We start from the raw sequence: 27,125 nt of genomic DNA, 5'->3' as shown, positions 1-27,125 counted from the left end.
ACGTCTTTGAATTACGCCGTTCAGTGCAGGCACTGAATTTTAGTTCGGTCGCCTAAACCAGTTTGGAAGAGACGAAAGGATAAACTAAAGTAAAAAATGTTTTCCTAGCCTTCACAAAATTGCTATGATTTCTTGGAAGACTGTATGTCATCCAGGGTACTCGTGTCTTTTTTGTCTTCTTCAATTTCTTCCTCTTTGTTCGTCTCTGCTAATTCTTCTGGGTGTGGTTGGGTGTTGGCTGTTAACCATGACGTCACAAACGAACGTGCGCTGTTAATTGCACTACCTGCAACATGAAAGCGAGGACGTGTTTAGAAATACGCTTGGAAAGTAATTGAGATTAACAAACATTGCTGAAAGTGCCAAAAAACTGCAAATGATTATACAACAGGATGAAGAGGGGCTGTGAAGAAGATTTTTAGATAGTTTAATTTATTGATACCTTCACAAGAACAATGTAAACACATGAATAGATCTTTTCACAAATGGCAGGTAAATAATATGATGATCACGTCATTAATCCTTTCACTTCCATGATTTAAAAGTTAATTCTCCTAACTGGTACCATAAATTTCTTTGTTGGCCGGTAATGTTCAATCTCAATCGTTGCCTGCCTGACAGTGTATTGAAACTGTGAGGTGAATTTACCAACTGATCATTTGTTTAAAGACTCAAGGCCTCCATGTGACGTCACCAAAGGAACGTAAAGGGCCGCCGTTTTTAGAGTCGTCACGCAAAACTCGTTCCCACAAACGTTGCGTGACAACACTAAAAAGGGCTGCAATGGTGACCATTCGGAAACGCGATAACCTTGTAAAGAAGCGGTACCCTCATGAAGATAATTTCTCCATCAAACGTAGACGCCTAAAAAGCTCTACGAGAATTTGTTAAATCTCCTAAAGGAAAGCTGCCCTTAATATTGCACAAAACGTTGTTTCCCTGTCTTCTTTCTAAGTTGCCCCGTCACCTTTATCACCACGAAATATCTTTAAGAAACTCGTCTGTTTTTGCATTTTATCGCCATCTTGGATAATTCAGTCATATATGATGCGAATTCAAAGAGGGAAGCGACTCCTTTTATGGAACGTCTTCCCACTTGTGATAGTGAAAATTTAACCGGGCCCTCTGCGTTACAAGCCCATACCCTCCCCCCTAAGCTACGCTACCTCTTTTGAAGACAAACAGAAAATTATCCCTACCAACTACCATACTTGTCTGACTCACAGCCTGTTCAATTCTGCGGCCTCTCTCAGATTTAGAGGCCACATCTTGCACGACACTAAAAAACACAAAGAAAAACAACAATTTGTGTGAAATGATGAATCAACAACTCATTTACAGCAGCAATTCTGTGTGGCAATTTTTATGGGACATTTTCATTTGCTCATGCATTCCATACAACGTACCCCAGATTTATGTGGAATTGAGATTTATTTGGTGCAAAACCTCAAATGGAAATAGAATAACATTTCTTGTATGAGCCCTTTACTTGCATTTAATAATAGTATTTGGTAAATGTCTGGCCCGGGTTGCTCGAAGCATGGTTAGCGCTAACCAGCGTTCAATATGATGAAACCTATAGGTTTTGATACCACTTAGCCAACGGTTAGCGCTAATCAGGCTTCGAGAAACCTGTCTCTTTGCTGTCAACAGTTATTTCTGGGGTAATACAAATTTTGCTCTCGTATGGGTGGCGTCTTACAATTCTTTTCTACCCAGCAAAAATTGCCTTTGAATTAGCCTTTTTTCCCTCCACCCAATTATCGTTTTTTTGGCCCAAGGACACATGCGCACAATACGCCACTTACTTCGCCAGTCGTATTTTTATATCAGACAATCCTAAGTGACCTTGAAATGGATGCCTATAAACAAATCCAAATGCTAAAATAAATATCATTCCTTGGTTATCTCAGAAATACTCTGCTCTTTTCAACTATCACGTGATTACCCAGCATGTACGTCATCAATCCCAGCATGCTCTTTTTCTTGCCACACTCGAAAGTTTGTGGTTTGTTTCCAGGCCTCCACAAACTGCTCATTGTAGTTTGTCATTCCTTCGCCATCTAACCGGACAAAAAACTTCGTTAAATGCTTTTCTTTTGTCGAAGTCAAAAGGAAATATGTGCTGCCGGGGCTAAGCGCAGAAAACGCTATGGTAAATTGACCACCATAGAAATTCGAATCTTGACGAAGGGGGAACGCTGGAAACGTCAGCTTTCGAACCTCTTTATGGAGGTCAATTTACCGCTTCAACTCAGTTGATAAATATAGATTACTTCATAGAAAGTGCGACGCACGGATCAGTTTTATTCACGAGTTGCAATACAGTAACTTTGGAAAACGAACGAGTGAGCGCAGCGAAGGATTGAGTTTTCCAAAGTTTTGCAACGAGTGAATAAAAATCCGTACAAAGCACTTTGTGTGCTGTAATTTGTTTATTATATATACTAGTAGTAATCATGGATTAGTAAAGTGCGTTCGATGCCTAGTAAGATGATATGTTTTATTGTTCTTATTGCCCAGAAATATTCAGGGAAAGTGTGTCTGTTTTCAACACACCACTACACAGCTTTCTGATGTTCTGATAGGTAGCTTTTATGGTCATATTTTATTTTGCAAGTTATACTTCGCATAAATCAACACAACTTCACTTACCTTTGGGAAAACAGCGAAGAAAACGACCGAGCAACCAACACGCACAACTGCAAAGCATGTGGAAATAAGGGGAATTTTTACCGCTTTGATTTGGGCATGGGGCGGGCATTGCGATACGAACCCGATGTCGAGGCATGACAGAGTCACAATCACATCAGATCGAGGTGATGTGTGCCCTTCGGCCAGCCAGTCCGCGATGGCGTCCAAACCCTGAAATTGCATGGCGTCACGATCGATACCCGATAAGGATGCGTCCTCCTTCGTCAGAACGCAATAACGAATATTAAACATACTTGGAATCACTTAAATTTTTCCCGATGCCATGAGCTTGCATGCAGAACAGCAAAACATTGAAGACTGACCTACGTGAGCGAGCGTAATAACAAAACAAATACGGTTTCCAGTCCAGCAACAAGAATAACTGGAAAATACGGGAGAAGTCGCATTTCAAAGTGTGAAATCCTTTCGCTTGTCCCTAATCGATCACTGTCAGATTCAATCATGTAATTGCGGCGCTTCGCTCTGTGCAAAGACAAATTTGGACTCTGTTGTCTTACACTATTTATAGAAACGTTGAATGTTCCTCCTTTTTTGATTGCCAGTGGAACAAACCGGGAAGCCGAAGCCATGTTTTCGAAACACAAACTTCGAGCGGGTGCTGATTCTCGAAAGCTATTTGAATGCTTTGCTCCGCTTGGCTTAGTGATTCTACTCTAGACGGTGATTGGTTATATTTTTCACATGTGAAGAATGCTATACACGAAGCTGATTGAACGTATCACTTTCTTCACATGTGAAATATAGCAAATGCAAGGTTTATCGTATAAAATTCTTGCTATATTCGGCTGTTATAGCCGGGGAGTGGGTTGTAAGGCTGGGCTCTCACAACCTCTCCACATGCTCCCAATGGCGTGCGACTCTCAGATCCTCTGTCAGCTAAGTTCAACTTCTGGCCTCCGCACGACGGAACTGGCACCACCGACAGGAGAAGGGGCGAAGGCGAAGCCACTGGCGGCTTAAAACCAGTTGCGCAGGGTAGATGGCTCTTAGCCTGTGAAGGCAGCCCATCTAGGGGAAGGTAAATCCTGATTTCAAAGCTTAGCGCAAAATGGAGAGGGCACTCCAGCGATGCCACAAGACCCCAGCGCAACACGTGACGAGGCAGTTTACCGGTTCTAAGCTCCGACTGATTGGCGGAAGAAGGAGCGCCAGGGGTCTCATCTGACAATGGGAGAAGCCCTTGCAGCTTCATTGAGTGGCTACCGCCCGCCTCAAGCTGGGCAGCCTCCATCCAGTAAGGTCCCGCCCCGTCATTGCTTGCCTTCTCTACCGGGTGCGTAGAGCTTAATGGACCTTCCCGACAAGCAAGCAAGTACTTGCACCAAGCAGTCAAAAGCAAAAACTACGAAGACTCCAGCTCTTCGAATCACAAGCTGGAACAATCGCACCATGTGCCCTGGTCTCTTTGCAGACCTTCATCTAATGGATGATTCCCGCAAGACCACCATCACCAACAAGGAGCTGGCACGCCTCAACATCGACATTTCCTGTCTCCAGGAAACCTGGCTGGCCGACAGTGGGTCACTTATGGAAAGAGAATACACCTTCTTTTGGCAAGGCCTGTCCCAAGACGAGCTGAGGCAGTACGGCGTAGGTTTTGCCGTGAGGAACTCACTGATTGCCACCACAGACACCCTCGGTCCCGCCACTGGTACCAGCTAGATCTGGCAAGGCACCGCGGAAGGACAGTATCCCGCCGGAAGTTTTAAAGCATGGGAAGCAAACCATCCCACAACCGCTTCATGAGCTCCTCTGCCTGTGCTGGGAGCAAGGTCACATCCCCCAAGGCATGAGAGATGCCAACATAGTCACCCTGCAGCAGCAGCCATTGTTCCTGGACTTGGTGGACCTCACCAAAGCTTTTGACTTGGTGAGCAGAAGCAGGCTCTTCAAGATCCTCCAGAAGATTGGCTGCCCTCCAAAGCTCCCGGCGATCATCACCTCCTTTCACCAGGACATGCAGAGTATGGTCTGCTTCGATGGGGTCACCTCCAACGCCTTCCCAGTCAGCAGTGGAGTAAAGCAACGCTGTGTCCTTGCTTCAACTCTTTTCGGGTTTTTCTTCTCAATCCTGCTCCAGTATGCCTCTGTAGACTGTACAGAAGGTGTCTACGTCTGGACGAGGTCAGACGCCAGACTCCACGCCAAAACCAAAGCTTACGTGGTGCTCGTACAGGAGCTCCTGTTTGCAGGCGACGCTGCTTTAACACCCCACAGCAAGGAGGGCCTCCAACATCTGGTAGACAAACTGTCCCACGCCTGCAAGGAGTTTGGGCTGACAATCAGTCTCAGGAAGACCAACATCCTGGTGAAAGGTGCTGAATCCCCCCCAGTCAGCACCATCGACAACACGGGGCTGGAGGTTGTGGACACCTTCACCTACTTCGGCCGTGTCAAGCTCGACTTCACTCGATGCTGACAACAGCTTCAGGATCGCCAAAGCAGCTGCCGTCATGGCCAAACTCAACAAGTCAGTGCGGGCAATGACCTGTTGAGCGAAAGGACCAAGATGTGTGTAAGCTTGTGTCCTGGTCAACTCTCCTTTATGGCAGCGAGTCGTGGACGACGTATGCCAGACAAGAGCAGCGACTCAGTGGATTCCATCTCTGCTGCCTTCGGCACCTGCTGCACATAAGGTGGTAGGACAGAGTCACCAACAACAAGGGCCTGGAGCGCGCTGGCTCACTGAGCATGCCATCACCGCTCATTCAGTGACGCCTTTGATGGCTCGGCCATGCACATCGCATGGAGCCTGACCGCCTACCAAGAGAAATCCTTTATGGAGAACTGCAGGTAGGGCATTCGTCGCGTGGGTTGACCGCTGCTGCGCTACAAGGACGTCATCAAGCAAGACTTGCGACCTGCACTAATCGACACCAGTGCATGGGAGGACATCGCCAAACACTGAGATACATGGCGGCAAAGTGTCAAAGTGGGTTTTTCAAAGGCGGAAGCAAATGCTAGAGTCCAAGCTACATGCAAGAGAGTGGCGAGGAAAGAATGCACAGCCTCTGCGCACAATTCCACAAGGCACGTCTGCGCCACCTGCAACAGAGACTGCCATTCCAGGATCAGGCTACACAGTCATACAAGATCCTGCCCAAATCCCCAGCGCTAACCATTGCCTCTTCGAGACGAGGATGCCACTATTCTATATATATAATAAGCCCATTTGTCTCCCAGTTAAAATCGAGTTATTTTGTCGAGTGTATGATAAAAAAAGGAAATTAGGTCATATGAGCTGCTGTGGCTGTACATACCAGTGTGTTGAATCGTGGATAATAAAGACAAAAGATACATTTTAAACTGTGCCCTGATCCATTCCTCGCTGCCATCCCATCCTGATTTAACAGAAAAACAAAACAGACAAATTTCTCAATTACTTTTAACATACTGCGATTCACTACCACTGGTCGACAGATCTATTTGGAAAAGCTTGACGTTTTCTGTCTCTATCAAGCCGCAACGAGTTGTTTGAGAACATTTTCTGCTTGGTTTACAACAGGCTTTTATAAAGATAAGGGCAACGCAGCCAAGTGGTTAGGTTGCTTTTCTTGAGATGCGAAGATCCATGTGCCCAGTATTCCTTGATTCAACTTCGTAGCTGAGCTTGTAATTAAATTGCCGACTAGTTTAGTCCCAGTTTCTTGGGATTCTTAAAAGCTGCTACGTTGTGAGTGGCGCTGAAAAGTCAGGGGTCACTTTACTTCATGTGGGGATTTTGTCAGAGTTATTTATAGAACAATTTGCAGTCTTCCAAGTTGACAATCATATTTTAAGTGCTACTATAACGAAATTCTTATCTTTCCCATGTAAGCTATTTTAAGACATAAACATGTACTCTGTACGAGAAGAAGAATGCTGTTTACTATTTTCAAATATCGCAGAGATATTTAAGTTTTTATAATATGCAAATTAGCCAAGTGATGACGTCATAAACTCAACTGAATTTTAATCAAATACGATGAAAAACGATATCTCAGCCAATTTGAATCAGAAATGCTTGATTCTTTGCAGTTATATTCTAGATGTGCTCCACAAAATGAGCACAGCAGTTTTGTTACCATGGCAACATACTGGGTACCAGACCTCCCTGATATTACAGGTATTGCTGGCCTCCTTTGGCGTTCTATTTTGATATTTGCCAATGGTGCCTCATCTGCATGATCCTGCAAGCATATACCATATACATATGTTGGGTGGAGTTTGTGGCCTTATTAAATATTTTTCTAGCTTAGATCATCAAAGATATTGAAAACAGGTTGGAGGGGACTGGAATACAGTAAGTTGCCATGGGAACCAATTTCTTTAAGGCCGCAGGTGTGTTGCTTTTAGAAATATTACCCTACCAAGTTCTAATGGTCTCTGCTGCAAATTGACCGAGGTAGCTCTGTTGATATACTTGATGTTATAATGGTTGACTGAATGACGTCATCAGTCCTCTCATTTGCATATTTACACAATCTTCAAATTTAAATATCTCCGGAACCATTACAGATATTTCCAAACGATCAAATGCGTTATTAATCTTTATTGGAATTCTATGTGATAAAACCCAAAGATTCAAGGGATAAAAATCTAATCATAGTAGCACTTTAAAAGTTCGGAGGAATTCACAGATGACTCCTTTCTAAAAATACCAGGTGTCCTCCACTCTTTTCCAAGAATGTGTGGCTTTTTAACGTCCAAAACAAGTGGTGCAGAAAAGGGATCACGATTTATCGTCCTTCTTCGAAAGGAGGAGAGAAACATATGTTGAATTTTACCAAAAAAAAAGCTCATTCAGTAAACCCTACCTGCTTCTTGTTCGCCTTTTTCAACATAGTCGTTGACGTGGTGAATAAGATAGTCTGCGAACCTCAGATCAGCGGTTGACAACGAAAGCTGTTCATCGAGTTGAGGATCGTGAATCTCAACAGCGCCGTTCTGAAGCTGTTGGAAAGGCAAAGAGAAAGAGGGCGTAAGACGAACGCAGACAACAAGGAGAATATTAACGTTTGAAGTACAGGGACTAAGTGCCGATATACATTATATCGGTTACACTACCCATCAATCAAGTGAAGAACACATGTAAAGTGATGTGCCATGGGGTCGAACATGCAGAAGAGACCAAGAAAATTTTCGGTTTGAAAAATGCAAGGGGAAACTGGAATATTTCATTTACGAAATGCTATTTATCCGTCGGAGAAAACCAAAATTGAATACTCAATCAGACTCAAAACGCGCAGCGAAAGTATTCACATGATGAAACACTTTACTGATCGCACACTGATTCGTTGGCTGACGAACAACACTGTAAACGCTTAATTTCAATTTCAATTACAATTTCAAACGACCGTTATTTGAATGACTTGAAAATGAAGTTAAGATAACTTCGAAACGTCGTCTTCTATCGCTAATCTTTGTTACCAAGTGCCCTAGGGTTGGTAAACTAGACGAAACCACAATCTTTGAAACGTGTGCAAAAATACACGCGCTCTGAATCGAGCACTGGAACAGGAGATTGGTGACGGGAGTGGGAAGGACAAAATTAATGACAGGCGCAATAAACTGATGCAAAGTGTGCGTGGGAGGAAAAAAAAACAGAACACGTGCAAAAGCGCAGGAGTTACCAGCAACTTGTGTTTACTGCAACAAACTGGTACCATGAAATTGCGGATTACAATCCTAGACAAATTGATTTGGATACTTCCAACCTTTTTTAGGCAATTATGAGACGCAAAATATATTTCACGGCGACACTGGCCTTTCCATACTCCACCTCCTGCCTCCCCCTTCCCTCTGTCAATGTTGAACGTGGTCAGCGCCCTCAAGTACTTCTTGTTATGACATGACCTCGTTTGGGGCCAACATTGACGGAGGGAGGGAGGGAGGGACGGAGTAGAATAGGAATGAAATGGTGGGAAAAAGAAACGCGCGCGATGTAGTGTCCCAGTCTAATTTATCTCGGGCGGTAAAAATGGGTGCCAAATGCAAAAAAACACAACGACATGCAACTTACCTATAGGGCGGGAAATAAACAACGAGTACAAAGCGCCGGAAACACGCAGCTGGTAACAAATGCGGAAACCACGTTTCCTGAGGTGCCAAGGAAAATGACTGGAGAATTATAGGTCGTATTTCCAAATCAAAAAATTCACGCGCTTGCGGTGAACATGAAAAACCCGTATTGGTTTTTACCGTATGTGAGGATCTGGATGACGTCATTTTCCAATTATGACAAAAAATGCTCTCGTCCACACAAAATATAAGAATAAGTAAACGCACTTACGTCCACTAAAACATCCGACAATCCTTTTTGCCGTTTAAACAAGTAATTTGAGGCTCCAACCACAAAACTACGAACACTGGGGCTCTTTAATAAATCCATTTGTTGAAGACATAAATAAGGATGAAATATCGAGTTCTGAAATCAGAATGGTGTTATGTCAGTCGAATCCAAGACAGACATGCAGAAGGGACAATAGGGTTTAATCATAGTTAATAGAGGGGAAACTAACTATGGTTTAATGAAGTTGCGGTTTAAAAACTTTGCAAAAACCGAGGACGATAAGTCTTGCACAGCGTTGGATCAGAGAAGATCGTGATCAGTTATAATTGATTAAAACGTATTTATGAAAGTCAAGTAGACTACTGCACGACTTGTAAAACAATGCGAAAATGTATGTTTTTAACGATATTTCGGCTGGCCAATACCACCGTTCATCAGGTTTATTTGGAGATCTAACAAATTTACAGGATATATGTTATCCACATGTTATGAAGGAATGATAACGTAACGTGATATAGCTACTGGATAAACAAACGAGAATTACAAGAGAATAGCATGCCGTTGTAACACTATATACGGAATAACGAGATCGTTAAGGGTTTTAATGTCATCTCGAGGAAGTATGTTTTCCTTTTCGTTCACATCTACAAGACCTCGTGTAAAAGCATAAGTGACTGAATTGTAAAATGGTACCTCCAGCGCAACCCCACTTTAAATTACTCGTGATGGAGCGCGCCGGTTTCCTACGCCGACATTTTCGGAAACATTCACTTATCCTGTGACCGGAAACGGGCCTCCCTATCTCTGTAACCCTCAATTTTTTCCTTACCCGCATCCTTCAGTGATCTTTCTAACGCGGGATAACCTAACTGATCGGCATTTCGAATCATATCACTTACCTTTGTGAAAATTGCTAATGGGAAACCAAATACATCTTCCGACAATTCCTCGCCGCATTCGGTTACATGAAGCGGGTGGAACACAGCCTGGTAAGTGAGACGGAGCAAGAAGGGATGAAACTGGAAAACCGTCTGAAACACAACTTTTCTGTACATTAGCGGTGAACATCTGTTAATTTCAATAATGTTCTAAAATAAGTCCGAAGTTCTGTTTACAATAATCCAAGTGTATTATCTAAATACGTAACAACTACAGATACTATACAGAAACGTCTGGAATCATTAAATGGAATTTTTCTCGTACTTTTTGGTCTTCAAAACAGAACGTTCCCTTAAGGTCCAGTCAGCTCAGATTTTTCCGTGCACTTTAATTAACAACTCCTAAACCGCATTTTTCAACATGTTACGAGAAGCGAGCGTCACAAGTGCATTTCCTCTAACAGTTTCCACAACTTTACGGAATTGACAAATTCAGTCCGAAACAAAAGGCATCATCTTGAGGCTCTGGGGAATAAACTCATACAAATCCTTATATTTATTCCCCAGAGCCTCTAAGTGATACTAGTGCTGCTAATACTGAATGATGTTAGTATTACTAGCAAAAATCATGCAACAGTGTTTGAAAATTGCTGGTACGCAGAAACACTGCACCATCAATACTTTTCTGTTGTCGCCTGCTTTTTAGACAATTCCGAAAAGGAGCCCGTATCAGTTGCAACTTAACATAAGGGCAGAAGGATTTAGAGTAGCGGTGATCTAACCCGAGGGTCGTGGGTTCAAATACCACCCTGGTCAGAATTTTTCTCTGTCCTTGTGAGGGCCCATTGCCATTAGTAGGGCTAACGCTCACATGGTTCATGTGGGGTACAAAACTAGCACTTCACATTACACTTAATCAGTTAAGTGGATTAACGTTTCCCGAAAGAACAGGTACGGATCCTAGGAATCAATACTCATAAAAGTCTCGGTACGAATTATTATCGATAATTTTGGAGCGAACGTTTATAAGTATAATTATTTTAATTGAGTTGTTAATGAGTGGAATACCTTGCCTAATGAGATCGGGAAAGCTACTAGTATTTTTTTAAGAATACGCTTTCTTCCTTCCTTAGAAATAATTAGCCATAGGTATTCAGCTTAATTCTCGGAACCTCCCTAGTATGGCGTGTTGACACGTTTAAAATTTCCCCCCTTAAGGTTTGAGTCTTCTTTTCTGTGATTATATGTAGCAGGGGTGGCTCAGTGGTGAAAGCAGTGGCCTCCCACCAATATGGCCGGAGGTTTGATTCCCAGACTTGGCGTCATATGTGGGTTGAGTTTGTTGGTTCTCTACTCTGCTCCGACAGGTCTCCGAGAGGTCTCCGAGATGTTCCCGAGATGTCTCCGAGAGGTCTCCCAGAATCTCACCCTCAGGAGGGAATGGGTGAATCATGAATGATAGATGACGATTTTTAGAAGTGGAGAAGGGCACTGACGGGACTGTCGGCGGTGTACTATTTCCGCACTAATTTTATTCATTTTCATTTTCATTTGTATACCTACATTTTGAGATTTGTCCACTTTGCTCTCTCTTGGGGGCACAGCATATGCTAAACCACTTTGAATCATTTCTAGTCAGGAAATTAATAACAAGATGACATTAAATGTGGGCTCCTGAAATTATCAGGAGGACTGGGGTCTATGTAACGGAATTTTCACAGATCAGGCTATTTTTCGACAGCGAATGTGAGAATGACTTACACATATGAAATGAAATGTAATGGCATCCATTCGAGCCCCAGATGGGATTCAAACTCACAACCCTACGTGATCCAGTCGGATTTTCCGACTAGCATCATGGAGGGTCGTGAGTTCGAATCTCATCTGAGGCTCGGATTTTTCCCAGTTCCCAATGGGTGCCATTAACATAAGATTTTATTTTTAGACAAGTTTTTAAAAAAAGATTAGGCTTGCACGAGTGACCATTCTCAATCCCATAGGTAATATATAGATTTAGCCAAGCCTAAAAGCGGAGTTCCCGAAATTTTTAAAAGCAATATAGTATATATGGAAATAATTATGCTTCTGCATAAAGTACAAAATTAATCGTCATTAGTGTATACAGTTCACAGTGATCAAACACCTCTGAGATGACAGCAGTTAACAAACAAGCCTTGCAAACGATAACCAACAAGTTTAATCAACAATTAAAACTGAGATTACATGCACAGTAATTTCTTTCACGTCATTTTCCGTTTGACTGATAATCTTTACACTCTCTCTTCAGTTTAGAACAAGTTACAGCAAAAAGTCAAGCTAAAGCGTAGTTATTTGCTTACTCGACTGCAATTTCACAGTCAAACAAAGCAGCTCACGACTGGAAATCCATTTCACATAAAAAGCCTATAAATCGAAACGACAGTCGCCACAGTAATGATGAAGGCCTCAAAAAAGCGTGACAAACAAGACAAATGATTGTTATAACTCAATCGCTATCGGAGACTTTGCGGAAAATCGCAGGTTCAAGCTTATTAAACCGCTTTTCAAAGTCTTATCTGGCCAAAAAGAACCTAAACTGTCCCAAACATTGCTTACAAGTCACATTCGTTGCAGATAAATGTACTGCCATCCAATACTTAACAATTATTCGCCGAAGGCGAGGTGAATAAAAACCGAGACGAAGTCGAGTCACAGATATTCACCGAGCGTGAGGTGAATAATTGTTTTAGTATAATTAGATAGCGTGAGGTGAATAATTGTTTTAGTATAATTAGATAGGTGATTATTTGAAAAATATGAATTTTCTTTAAAACAAATTTTTCGTCTGTCACCTCGACAAAACAGCTTACGGTCTTTTTGAAAAAACCACTTCGGTAATTATCGCGTAATAATCACCTCAACGGCAACCAATCAGCGCAGAGAATTTTCAATAATCGCCTTCATTATATGACCAGCTCCGTGAGCGGGCAAGATGAGCCAAATCCCGCGCTGTGATTGGCTATCCGGGTGGGCAAGATGGAGCTATACTGCCCGCTCGGGATTTCTCCCCTTGGTCCCGCAAGATCAAAGATCTTTTTTTTTTTGGTGTTTATGGCCATATAATAATTCTTTATTGACCAAGCTTGTTCGGTCAAGATGGTTGGATATTGGTCTCGTTCTTTTTTAGCGTGTTTATGAACCTCGACTTCGTCTAAAAAAGAGCTTGGCCAATATCCAGCTATCTTGACCTCACGTTTGGTCAATAACCCATACATGCAATTATACTAAAAATTTATACGGCGTCGAGCTCGGTTATAATATGTCAGACGAAATAGACAATGATTACAAGAATGTCTGCTGTAGGCTTGAATGGCGACGTGGTATATGATTGTTTAAATATACCAGAATCTCAGTCAACACGGAATTGCAAACAATTTCAGGCCATCTTCGTTTTTTCAGCGAGTTTTACAAAATATGTGAGGCAGCGAGGATTGCGTTAACAAGGAAAACATTACCTGAAAGCTAACCGTTGTAAATATGTTTTTTTTTTCTCTCGCTCTATTTATCCCAGCTTTACGGTGTTTTTCATTGAAATTTTCTTTTCCTCTCCTTCTTCAGCTCATCTCGAAGCTTTCTTCACTTAAATTTCTCAAATTTCGCCGCCTCTTCTCTCGTGCTCTTTCCTGCTCTTTATCCCGTTGCTCGTCACTAATATAACATGATTTCCCGCCACAAAAACGCGGGTTGCAAAATGCAACGCTGCCAGGCAATTTCCCGCCAAGGAAAATTGCTCGAACACTCCCATCCCCACCTCTACCCCGAAAGTTTGTCTGGGCGGGCGGACGGGCGTACGCTGATGTGATAACCAAATTTCTCGCATGGATAGAGCCTAAGCTCTGCTAATAATTTTTCATGCAAGATTTGTGATTAGCTGGAAAAGACAAGTTTCCCGTGAAATCATTCTAAAAATAACTCGGTCTGTAAAATAACGGCGTTCCACAAATACAATGAAGTTGTACGCCATATATAGGCATGGGCTCCCGCGCATGGGTTATAAATGATTGATCACTTTAACAACAATGTGACGTTCACCTTAACACCTGGTTTGGCGGACATTTTATAGCGTTTTTCATATCGAGCGTACATTCACTATTTTGCTGTCTTGGACACATATGATACAGGAATGAGTTACAGGTCATCTCTTTTAAGGAATTTACCCCTTTGTGGTTTTGAACAATTTGTGGGTTGGGTTGGGTTGTAGGTTTCAACATCCCACGCAAGTGGAATAAGTCTTGTAGGACAAGACCTGTGATTCACTTATCTTATACAATCTCACCACTTCCATTTATGGAGCTGGCGAAAAAGTGCCGAGGTTAGGAGGGGTTTCCTCTCTCCACACCATTCCCTAAATGCGGCTTCACCGCTCGTTTTTGCAGCTTCACCCCTTGTTTGCGAGTTCCCGAACTGCCAAAACAAACATCTGCTAAAGCTCCTTCCTGCTCAGCAGACTCAACCAAAATTTAGAAAGGATAGACAGGAGAAAATTAAGGCATACTTGGAAAAAGAGAAACCAGTGAGACAAGCTGTGCACAAAGACTTCCAACAGGAAAACCATAGAATAAAACCTGTAAAGAGATAATAGCAATTTTAGTGCACGTCTAACTGGTCTATGGCACTTTGGATGCAACGAAATTCAACGAAAACTCACATTTACCTTCTACCTCGTAAGCTTGATAACTTGGTTTAAAGGTCCTTAACTCGAGCTACTGATAAACTTGTGGCGCTCAGTGCGCACCTAATGAGGCCTAAGTTTAGCGTAAGTAACGGTTTTGTAATGAGTATTAAACCTGTGAAAAGTGGCAGGTGCACTTACAAAACTGTCGAGTGTGTTTTATTAGTCCATTAAGTATGTATTGTAGTATTGTATTGTAAGGGATTAAAATAAAATACATCACCTTCCGCTCCAGGAGAAGCAGCTTAAAGAGAACTAAAATCTGAAAAAGAAGAAAATACTAATCATTTCGGTGGAGCCAATTAAAAGTTGGGGACATGCCTTAAGACACCCCTAGATGCCCACACCCTTTGGGGACTCACTTGGGCACCTTTTTTCACCAAAGCCGTCTCCACTTTTCTTATAACCTGCTCCTCAAACACATTTTGAGAAGGCTGTATTAACATCTAGAGCAACATGGGTAGACTATGCACAATGATCAACTATGACTGCTTAAGGACGTTCGCGCCAATTGTTTCTGCGCATCCTTACTGCGCACGCAAATGCACACGCCACGTCATACACGAGCGCGCGCGCTAAGTAATAAAATGAGAAATGATAGGGCAAAAGGCCATTGCTATAGCTTTGCCTGGATTTAACGGTCTTGGACGTTCGGTGACCCCTATTTTTCTTTCCAGAAACGGATTTTATTTACAATTATCTCCACGTTGTCCAAAAACGAACAAAAAATCAATGTGGGAAGTTAAAAAAAATTCAAGATTTCTGCTCACGGGACATCAAATCTTGCCATCTTGCGGCTGCAAGGCGAGTGAAACTGTGGTTGCTAAATGCGTACTTGATCTTTAAGGAACCTCACCAGTTGACTAAATTCACTTAATAAGTCCACTTAAACAATATTTGGCAGAGAAGATTTCACTTCAAAGATTTAATTGCAATATATTTGGGTTTACAGACACTGGCCTTATTCGCTAACAAAGCCCGATTTTGTCACATTTTGGTGTGTTTTTCCGGGCATGTTCTCTCCAAAACGAAGTCGGTGACCCCCAATTTTTTTACATTTCTGACATAACTAACTCAGCATCTTACAGTGGTAAAAGTTTCACAAAAAAATCAATGTTGAAAAATTTTCGCGCGAACGTCCTTAAGTGACCACCTTAATTTACCTAGACTTAACCATGACCACTGGGAACAATGTGGACACCATGAGCACCACAACCACCAAGAACATCTGGACAACCATGGGCACTGTGAACAATGATCAACCACGGCTGCACAAGTACGCACCACAACCGTGGACACCACCTTAATCAACACGACCACCATGACCACTGGGAAAAATGTGGCTCTCATGACAACTGTGAGCATCTAGTTAGACCACCTTAAGCACTATGAACGATTATCGTCCATAACCACCATCACTGCGTGAGTGACCACCATGAAAATAGTTACTCACCTTGTGTCTAAATTTTGTCACTAATTCATTCACCGAGAGACCTGTGAGGCACAAAAGTAATACTTTCTTTGAACACCCAAAACTAAATAGTAGCCAAACTATTAATGCAAAAATATCATGGGTAACTGTGAGTGCTGGATCGATCCCAGAGGGGTGGAGTGTGCATTGCAACCTGGTTGAGGAGAGGGAGAGAGGACATATAAATTCAGGAAGATTTCAGCTCATTTTCAGATAATTCTGTAAACACAGTACATAGCAAATGAATAATTCATTATTAAGGTCGTCATCATTATAATTTACAATAATAATAATAATTATAATAATTATAATAATAATAATTATAATAATAACTACAATAACAAAATAATGAATAATGATGATGATGATGATGACTGTGAGTCCTGTCACACCTTGATGTGACTACCCTTTGTTTAGGGACACAATTTATTGGGTGAATTTCAATACAATTACAGGTTCCACATGTTGTTCTCACCAAAAAACTATCCCGCTTCCATAAAAGTTTTAGGAAGGTCAACATTTTTTAAAACCTGGCCCCTTTGTTTAAGAAAAAACACATAGCCTGCTTCCAAGGAAAGAAAATTTTTAAAAGCCCATTCGGTTTCCTTACAGGGCGGCTTCCTTACAGGGAGGCAGTGAGGCTCAGTGGTTAGGGTCCTGCCTTGAGATCCGGAGATCCTGGGTTCAAGACACGTTCTGACCACTTGCTGCATTTGTTCCTTGTAGTCCATGGTTCAAGTTCCCAGCTGCACTTGTAAATAACCAACTGGTTTGCCTCCGGCCAGTTGGGATTCTTAACAGTTGCTGATGTTGTTCTGTTCTGTCGTTTCATTGATTGTGTTTCATTGTCCCTGAAAAGCCCCTATGGGGAGTGGTCAATTAAGTATGTATTGCATTGTGCAAATAACGAAGGTCCCTTAACCTGTTCACCCCTAAACTGACTCAATCCTCCAGGAATTGAACTCTATTATTATGCAAATGTGTTCTCTTGTTTTCATTGAAAAATATAGTTGTTGATCACGCAAGTCAAAACTAAGAAAAGGTTAACAACAATAAGGTCCACTCAAAATTATGTCCCTTTTAAAGGGTTTTTGAGTGAACCTTAACTGTTGCTGTTGACATGTCATAAAGAAAAGTAAACTATTTTCACATTAAACCTCACCAACACACAGAAAAGACTCTTCCATTAGACCTGCTGAAATGGGCACATTCAAACTTTTATATAATTCCTATACAAAGAAAAGAGAGGTTTTAATAGTTAAAAGAAGTGACCAATGTCTGAAAAAAAAACGTTCTATGGACTAGACATGAGATAAACTGATTGCAGATAATAAGTTTGAAGGAGAGAACTTTTGTCACATTGACTAGCAAATCCCATTGCCTGAACAACCGAAAAAACTGGTCATACTCTACCTCTAAGATTTCAGTCCTTGCAAAATCCTTCTCATCAAAATACACCCTTGTGGCAACTTGAATTTTTTCCTTCAGGTACCCATAAAGAGGCTGTTTAAAAAAAGCATTCCAAAAATTTTCGTAAAACAAACATGACTAAATTACTATATTTAAAAGCCACAATATTGTAGGTTACCCTCATTTAAAAGCCACAATATTGGACTTTTTTATCCTTGAATTGCATTAGTAGTATAGGATGCAGAAAGTCCTTTCATACTGTAAAATGTAAGCCATAAAGGCCTGAAATTTCATAATTTGACATTCCATCCAGTTTTTACCATTGGCTTTTAAACCCTTTGCTTAATGAATATACTAATTTTGTTGTGCAAGTTAAGAGGTGATGCCACATTTCCAGTGTCGTGTAGCGTGGCGTTGCAAGTGAGTCCGCCAGGTCAACCACAGAACTGAAACGGTCGCTGGATTCAACAATCTTTGTTTGACAATCAGGCTATTTACAGCTGCAATGCGGTGAAAACTGAAAAAGGGAAATCATACCTTCTAAACAAAGGAACTAAACTGAAAATACTCCGCAAAAAAGGAAAGTTTTACAACGTGGTGAAGTTTGACTTACGTCTGATCTGGTCTCTGAAGTTACAAGTTTTCCAATAAAGGTCTCCAGTAAATTCTCCGAAGGAGATGTCTCCAAAGAAATACTTTGGTTGATGTTAATGTGAGACAGACTAAGAACAACTGACCAAAAAACGTGTTTAGAACACAATTGACTACACGAATCCCTGAATGACGTAACGGAAAAGAAAAGGGGAAAACGTCTTGTGTGGTCTACCAAAAAGGATATTGACTAATTGGTGGCAATCAAATAAATCACAGATTGAATTAACAAGAAAAAACTAATATTTAATAGGCGACAGGTAAATATATGATTATTCGACTGAACTTACAAGGCATGACAGGACACACACACTTTTCTGCACAGTGCTTCTTGTAATGTCATCTGTTTTAATTTTCAGTTCCTGTTGACATTGTTATCACATGTTAATTCAGCTGATGCATACATATTTGCAAATTATACAGAATGAGTAGAAAATCTGTAAACTAAAAACTGGTCAGTTACAGTGGCAAAATACATTTTCATGTTTGGAAATGCACGTAATTGCATGCACACCTAACTAATGACACAACATTTCCCATTAAGTCTATGCTTTTGCTACCTTTTTCCAACAATATAAGACTGATATTAGTGTCAAAGTTAGCATTATTTTTAGGTTAGGGTAAAAGCAGCAGTAATCTTTAGTTCATGAGCAGACATAAGATGACACCCTTGCGATGTTAATAACGTTATTGTCAGTAGTTGGAAATGAATGATATTAAAGTTGGCGAGAAGAGATAGAAGACACTTCACAAAGCCTGTCAAAACCAGTATGCATCCAATTATGCACATTCCTGGAAATATTTTAAGAAGAAGGCAAGCCATAGAAAAGAATGAAGGGGGTAGTTGATAAAACCAAATTTTTGTAAGCCATATAGCAAAGCCTATGAGGTCAGATGTGACAATCTCACTTGTGAAGTCCATGCATTAATCTGTGTAGCTGATAAAAATGTTCCTAATAATATTCTTTTTTTAAATAAGCCTTCAAGATTTGAAAAAAAGAAAGGAATTTTAAAAGTGCCCAGGATAGGGTGTCCCCTCATTTCAAGGATAAAACAAAAATAAAAAAGCAAATGGAACAAAAAAGAAAGAAATTTATTGGAACATGAAAAATGTCTTTCAAATATTAAAATATCTTGATGAAAATGCCAACAGTAGCAGGGGTTGTGCTGGCTGCTTTCAAACCCCCATATTCGTGGCAAAACTACATTCTCTGAAACCCCTGCCCTTTATTGGGACACCGCAAGTTATTTACCCTGGTCACAGACTGAGGTAAATTTCTTGAGCCACGAGAGAGCCGCGAAGCAGTGAAGACGAGTCGCGAAAATGGTGAGAAAAGAAAAACCTCTGGTTACCTTGGACTTAAATGTCACTTTCTTGCAGACGCCAGCTGTCAAACCGGTAAATTTTACAAAAAGGACCAAATTGGCAACTTAGCAATCACATGTCCCCACGGTATTACCAATGAAACGAACCAATCACATTGATTTGCATGGTTCTAAAAATATCAAACAATCCTAGCCTGAGGGTCAGATCCTGGGGTCTGCATGAAAGTGAGATTCAAGTCCAAGGCAACCAGAGGTTTTTGTCTTCTTGTAGCTTTGCAGGTCTCTTGCAGCTCAAGGAAAACCGCTGGGACCAGCTTACAAGTTATTTGGCCTAGGGCTCAAAAGTGATCATACCTTGCTGTCCATTTGCTTAAAACATGATACTCCAAACACTGTAGATGGTGAGGCATTAATAGTTATATCTGTACTGAGGCTAGGCAAGTGAAAAAAGGAAGAATCTAAAAAAAATCATAACAATATTTCTCAGCTATTACCAGAAACCATTGACTTATGGAAGGGTTCCTTGAGTGCTGACCAGGACATTGACAAACTTAAGTCATTGTCAGTTAATACAATAACTAATACATACACACATAATTACTAGCTTGTCCCCACGTGGGCTTTTCAGAGCCCCGAAACTCATGCCAAGTTGGTTGTTGAGGCTGGCCTTAAGTAGCCGTCACTACATAATGCATACAAATGAAGCTATGATCTTCGCAGTTATGAATGCAATTTTTACAATTGCGTCGAGAATCCTGAAAAATTCAGGACTTCAACAGGGTTTGAACCCATGACCTTGCGATTCCGGTGCAACGCTCTAACCAACTGAGCTATGAAGCCACTGACGTTGGGAGCTGGTCATTTGTGGGTTCTAATGGTCCCGTGAGGAATGAATCAATGATGAAATGGTACATGAAATGAATCATATATGAACTGCGGATATGAAATCAAGTGAAGCTATGATCTTCGCAGTTATGAACACAATTTTTACAATTGTTTTTACGATTGCAAAAATTGCGTTCATAACTGCGAAGATCATAGCTTCACTTGATTTCATATCCGCAGTTCATATATGATTCATTTCATATACCATTTCATCATAATGCACACAGTTATACACAATCTCATAACACTAATATTTCTCAGTTGTATATCCACCAAGAGGAGAAGGCTGATTTGTATTGAAGCAAATCACCATTGTTACCTTGAACCTCCTCAGAGGGGTGTGATTTTGCATTGCAGTGCAGTGGTTTCATTAAGTACCAATAACTGACGAAAAGTATCGGAAAAGTACTTCACTCAGATAGGTCAAATCTTTTTTCCCACATGGAAATAATAGGCCATTTTCAAGTTGGTTTCTCAAAAACGAAGACCCAGAGACCGGAAAACTCGGAAACGAATAATTATAGTACCCCAAAACCCTCAATTTGGCTAACCCTAGGCCTAAAAACAAACTATATAGGCCCAGTTAGGCCTAGAGTTAGCCAAATTGAAGGTTTTGGGATACTTTATTCATTTCAGAGTTTTCGAGTTTTCGGGGTCTTATGGTCTTGGTGTCTTTAAATAGGATCTTCGTTTTCGCGGACCCATTTTCGACTTCATGTCTGTCTCCTCTTCAAAGCTAGTCAAAGTGCGAAGTTTTTGTGATGGTAGTTACTGTAGTTCTACTTTAAAGGGGCTAGGTCACGCTATTTTAGGTAATTTTGTATAATTTTCTTAATTATGAGCTCTAAACGTCAAATTGGCAGAGCAAGAGTCTTTCATTTGCAAAATCACGGCCACATAACAACTGAGAATGATTTTCCAGCTGTGTAAATGACATTTTGATATAGACTGATATAAATTTGAAAAAAGGTGGGCCGACATTTTTCAAATTTACCCAAATTCAATCCATTTTAATCCTCTCCAGTTTTGTCCATCCATGTCCCTTCTTGGCTTCCCTGTGTTTAGTTAGAGTTCTTCTATAGTTTTGAACAGTAATATTTTGATATTTTAGTTAATTCTATGACCATTCAATCAGTGCTGAAATTGCCTAAAATTGCGTGACCTAGCTCCTTTAAATATGAATGAAAACTAATTTTCATGTAAGAAAAACTTCACACTTAAACTCGCTTTGAAGAGGAGGCAGACACATTTTGACAATGACAACAGTTGGTTTCTCTTAACTCAAACCAGCCGTCAACTTCAAATTGTATTCATTTGCAACCTCTGACCTGACAATCCGAAGGTATTTTCCTTGAGGTTTCCCTAACCATAAAAATCTTGTTTCCAAAAACTCAAATTTCAGCACCTCACTGCACACCTTTTACATTATTTTCTTACTCTTTTCCTATTAACAGGCTGCATAAAGTTGACAAAATGATAAGTCTGTTCTCTAGAGCTCTGAACTTTTGAGAAGCGTCGAGTTATCTCTGAGATAAGTTCATCACAAAGCAGGTTGCATTCTAATTTTTGGCTTGTTTATGCATTTGGTCATCGGAAAAAACACTTCTGGCTTTGTTAAATTTTACAGCACATTGCTATCTGTGAACAAAGTTATCTCACTAAAAGGTTTAATTCTCCAAGATGAAAACTTTGGTAACAGTGATGTAGAATTTAAGCAAAAAATTTGCATATTAATCTTTTATAAAATGGCACAATTAACTGCCTGTCCTGCAGTTATTCTTCAAAATCTTCCAAGAAAATCAACTTGCATGAATCATGTGGACAAAACCATCCATACCATTCTCAGACTTCATACCTTGCTCGCAGTTATGAGCACCATCTGGTAATGCTAAAAAAGGTAAAAACTGCCATTCCCTTGGAAGAGTAGTGTCTTTGGAGTTTCCAAGTGGTGGGTATGAGAATTCAATCTGCCAGAGGAAAAAATATCCAGAAAATAAATTAAACCAGAAATGCAAGAAATAGCCGAGAATCTTTTTGGTACAGTAAAAGTATAGTCCGACCCATATTTACTTGGCAACACTGCTCTAAATCTAAATCTGTGGTTTTACTTCCTGATTGCCAGGAGCTTTGCCAACTGGAACCTGATAAATTTGTGAGTTAGAACCAGTATTTAAATTCATCTGCAATGAGCTTGGGATTAGGTGTCTGCGAGGGTTGTGCCAGACTCGCATGTCCAGACACAACAAGGTGGTAGCCATGGTAACCCTACCACAGTCCAACAGCTGGCACCTGTCACACTGACAAGGCAGGTGGGTGGGAGCACAATTTACGACATGCATGCAATCACCGAGTCCACAAGAGTGTTGTTGTTCTGTCGTGATTGTGTTTCATTAGGGAATTTAAGATCTACGACGGCGACGGTCGATGAAAACGTCACCTCAAAATATAACTTGGGTCTATCGTAAGTCTTTCGCGATTATTCAGTCTAGTTCGCGTCGTACAATGTGGGCAAAGTATCCCAAAAATAAATCGGTACGAGCGGCTTCAAAGTTAAAATAGAGAATGAAGGATTCTCTGTTGCATGCTTATGTTGTCGTCAAAACTTCAAATTTGGTGATTTCACGTCGTCCTTATGCAGAGGACCGCAAACATACTTGCTAAAATCCGTGCTGCACGTGCAGCACGACTATTTATGCTCTTTCAACCAATGATATTATTGCTTTGTGGCGTTGTCGTAGTCGTAGCCGTTGTCGTTTCTTAAATTCCCTATTGGCCCTGAAAATCCCCAATGAGGAGTGGTCAATTATTAAGTATGCACGTCTGCATGTAAGAACAGATTCACAATGATCTGAGATGTTGAGCATGTAGGCCCCTGCACCAACACAAGGGGTGCCCCTATAATCCTACCACGTAACACTGTCCGCCAGCAACGCATGCCTCGATTTTAACTTTGCCTAAATTTCATTTAATAACCACATTAAATCTAAAGATGATGTTACTTACATAACTTCATTTTATACAGAGCTTTCCCTACTGTAATCCATGACTTGGATGACAATGTGATCATTTTTGATGACTCCTCTTTTGATGTATTTGTTCAAATTCATTTCACAAGATTCTTATTATCCTTAATATTACTATTGCTGTTGTTGTTATCATGATTATTGTCATTATTATTGTCATCATCATCATCATCATTATTACTATTATTATCATCATTATTATTACTATTATTATCATCATTATTATTATATACATGAAAAAATGACTCAATTCTAATTGGCTAAGAGCAGTGCAGCTCAGGTGTAACATCAGTGAAAAAAAGTGTAATACCAGTGCAAATTACACATCAAAATTCTGGATTATGATTGGCTAATAAACAATAGGGTCTGTTCAACCAATTAAATATTTTGTTTCAAATCAAGCGCACACCATGGATGGCGCAAATTTTCCCTGATTGCATGATATGCGTGCATTTCTTCTGCTTAACCATCTTGAATTTTTTCAGGCATATTATTAATAAGTACTCAAATTTTTTTCTTGTGCAATTTGGAATAAACAAGCACTTGTAAGTTTTTCAAACACTACAAATTGCACTCGCCCTAAAGGCTTGTGCAATTTAGTCGTCTTTGAAACAATTTACTTGTGCTTATTTCTTTTATTCCAAATTGCACTCGAATTCATGTTATTACTTATGTCATTATCTTGAATTCACTTAGTATTACTGGATTTCTTGTGTTTGTCAAGTCATAGCAAGGACCTCAGACAGAAATTACTTTCCTTACAATGTGGGCAAAGCAAATATCTCAAGAACACTGATGTTGCAGTCATCGTCTAGTTGGACTAAATAGCTTTTTGAATTCACTGGAACTGGGTTTAATGCTCCATTTACAATAATTTTAAAATTATTGGTATGATTTCAACCTCTTATAGAGGTAACCATCTCCACATCCCTGCAACCTTGACCTTCAACTCAGAATGGTTGATAATCTTTTCCACCTCCTTCATTGTGATATTTAGGTCCCTAGGGATTGTGAAATCAATCAACTGACACTGACAAGTAGTTCTTTTTTGAAGAATATTATTTCAGGTCTCCTGTGTTTATGAAAAATTACGTCCTCATTGACCATTTGACTCTCAAGCCGGCCTGAACCGGCCATACTTAGTATTTTACTCTGTCTAATGCCAGACGATTTTACTCGTCAATGGGGAACCCCTGGGAGTTAATGGGTTAATTGTCTCCATCATTGTGAAAAATCTTGGAGGTGTTGGGGTGTTGGTACCAGTGATTACTGACATTACATATATTATTATATATCATCATCATCATCATCATCATCATCATTATTATTAATAAGGTCACGCATGTTGAAATCAAAGTTTCAATCCAATAGGCCATTTCCAAGTTCATGACTGCCTCCTGTTCAAAGCGAGTCTAAGTGCAAAGTTTTTGTTATGAAAATTAGTTTTCACTCATATGTAAAGTAGAACTAATTACCATCACAAAAACTTCGCTCTTAGATTCGCTTTGAAGAGGAGGCAGACATGGAAATGGCCTATTTAGGCATGACAGTTTACATGAGCACTGTGCTACTAAAATCGTCAATATACCACAACAGTACTTCCCAAATACTTAACAAGTTTTACAATTTTCTCCAATAATTCTTAACCTCTTCAAATATCTTTAACGATCTGGTGTAGATCTTACCAAAATTGGCTTTTTGTAAAAAGTATTAGCTTTCTAATAAGCTTAATTATTTTCATTCGGATTTTTGCACATCTCAACAGGCCGAAAAGGATCTTTGAAATTTGCTTTTAGCAATTGACCATCGAAGTCACTGAGAGAAACTATTCGCCCTTCATACAATTAGCTAGCCCCGGACATATCACTGCAAATATGGTGTATGGCATTAACTTTCGTTGTTAGGTCTAAGGCACTGAGTTTTTATATGACCCTTCAACTTTTAGGTCATTGAGTGAAATTGCTTCATACGGGGCCGAATGAATGTAGTTTGTAACTGCGTGACATGAGTTCAGTTATTTTACAGAAATAATTCTTGACCTCAGATCCTCGTTGATGATGAAATCCAACCACACAAATATGCAGAATGAATCTTTCAGGATCTTTAAAATCCATGATTTCAATTCAGGAGATCGCCATCTTTCGAATTTAATTATCCTCTAGTTATTCATACGACTCGTAAACTGGGACCAAGTCCAAATTTTGTCAATCACCACCAGAGTAAGGTCTGTAAGGGGCGGGAAATTTGAAAAAAAAAGACCTTTCATCTAATAGTGTAGTTGGCGAGAGTATTTGACAGTTTTACCGCTAATAGGTAAGGTAAGGTAACTTTATTTAAACACGGTATACATTTACATTGAAGTATGAAAAAACTAACTTCCTAACTAATCTAAAATCTAAGATAAAAACTAAAATAATAAAGATAAAAAGAAAACACCTGCTTTTCAAGGAGGTCGTGTGTAAAAACAAAATATCGCTACTTAAGGACGTTCGCGCCAAAATCTTCCTACGGTGAGATTTTCTTCATTTCTCGCCTAGAGTTAGGTCATAAAGTACTTACTCCAAAAATGAAAAAAAAAATGGGGGTCACCGACTTTGTTTCGGAGAAAATGGCAGTGGAAAAATGCCTTAATTTCGAGAAATCGGTCATAATAGCGAGATGTAGGCTCATCTGCTCATCCATCGAAAATCATAAAAATGAACTGTTGGAGTGAAAGTTTCCGTGCATAGGTTTTTAGGAGTGAGATTTTTAGATAATTGTATGCCGCTAGGGATGTGGTAAACAGTAGAGTTCATCCTCGACGAGCGTTTTTGTAAGCTCTATCCGTTGCAACCACTACTGGAATTCGATGGCACGAGGAAAGAAAATGTTAAAAAAAGATAACTTCTTACGGTGAGAATTTTTTCATTTCATCATATTTTGTAGATAGTAAGTAAAGTAAGTGATTCATGATTTAAAAAATGGGGGTCACCGATGATCTGAAAGAGTAAAATCGATGTCATTTTGCAAAGCTCTTGGAAAAGTTCGTTTGTCACGCTTTTGCGTGACCTGTCGGGCAAGGACTGGAACCCAAGAGAGGATCGATCGTTGAAGAGGTGAAAGGTTTTTACCGAAAAAAAAAACTTTCTCGAGCATAGCGACGAAGTTTTAAGCAGGGGTCATCTTCATTTGGTTGGTGTTTTGTATAATATCTCTCCATTGCCGTCATGCTCATCCTCTGGAGTGTGTTTTTTCGTGAAAGTCAATCGCTGATTGTTTCCACGCAGGTCCGCACTATTCAAGCGACGAGGACGAAAATACTGCTCAATTTTCATTAAAGTAAGGGAAAAGAACTTTAAAAACATGCATTCACTTTGAACTTAAGTTCGTAGGGTAATAAAAACATTAAAAAGAAACAGCCCCATTAAATTTACGCAATGGTTCGTCCTCGAGTTTTCCAAACTTTCAGCCACTAGTCTACTCGATCAGCTACCTTTTCCAGAGCTTTTCCATCCTCTCGCTCACTTCTCTTTGAAGTTTCATGATGATTCAGAAATAAATGTGCCATTCTTTTGCCGGCCAGGAATTTTTTCCTCGGCGTTTTTGTCGCCAAGTTATTTTAACTGATGCTTGAAAAATTTGTATGGAAGTCAAGTAGACTGGTGCACGACTGATAAAACCTCGCGAATATCAGTCGTGCAGTAGTCTACTTGACTTTCATAAATATTTTAAATCAATTTTGACTGATCACGATCTTCTCTGATCCAACGCTGTGCAAGACCTATCGTCCACGGTTTTTGCAAAG

At 40.3% G+C, this 27,125-nt stretch overlaps 1 protein-coding gene across 1 annotated transcript; it reads right to left on the bottom strand.

Annotated features, from left to right (window-relative positions):
- Window positions 1-121: 121 nt before the first annotated feature.
- Window positions 122-25,518, bottom strand: LOC138013051 (late secretory pathway protein AVL9 homolog). The gene is made up of 18 exons (XM_068860016.1): window positions 25,381-25,518; window positions 22,174-22,285; window positions 19,788-19,891; window positions 18,398-18,469; window positions 17,460-17,549; window positions 17,209-17,275; window positions 16,029-16,069; window positions 14,799-14,837; window positions 14,399-14,468; window positions 11,428-11,495; window positions 9,886-9,972; window positions 8,987-9,121; window positions 7,512-7,647; window positions 5,976-6,056; window positions 1,949-2,063; window positions 1,809-1,862; window positions 1,200-1,279; window positions 122-286 (listed from the first exon to the last, which is right to left on the bottom strand). Exons 1-18 carry the CDS (start codon window positions 25,453-25,455, stop codon window positions 123-125), a joined length of 1,590 nt encoding a protein of 529 aa, XP_068716117.1. The 5' UTR covers window positions 25,456-25,518; the 3' UTR covers window position 122.
- Window positions 25,519-27,125: the final 1,607 nt, after the last annotated feature.

The sequence above is a fragment of the Montipora foliosa genome, chromosome 8, assembly GCF_036669935.1.
Source record: "Montipora foliosa isolate CH-2021 chromosome 8, ASM3666993v2, whole genome shotgun sequence".
In the NCBI taxonomy this organism is placed as follows: Eukaryota; Metazoa; Cnidaria; class Anthozoa; order Scleractinia; family Acroporidae; genus Montipora; species Montipora foliosa.
The sequence above is the reverse complement of the archived record's forward strand: the minus strand, read 5'-3'. Positions and strand labels throughout refer to the sequence as shown.

What these genes read in the sequence shown, in the direction of transcription:
- LOC138013051 (XM_068860016.1), bottom strand. Translation starts at nt 25,455, where the DNA reads ATGGATTTTAAAGATCCTGAAAGATTCATTCTGCATATTTGTGTGGTT. An exon ending in TGCTCATAACTGCGAGCAAG is followed by an intron (nt 19,892 to 22,173) that starts GTATGAAGTCTG and finishes GATTTTTTTTAG; the next exon opens with ATTCTTCCTTTTTTCACTTG. An exon ending in AAAAGGCGAACAAGAAGCAG is followed by an intron (nt 6,057 to 7,511) that starts GTAGGGTTTACT and finishes CTGTTAAATCAG; the next exon opens with GATGGGATGGCAGCGAGGAA.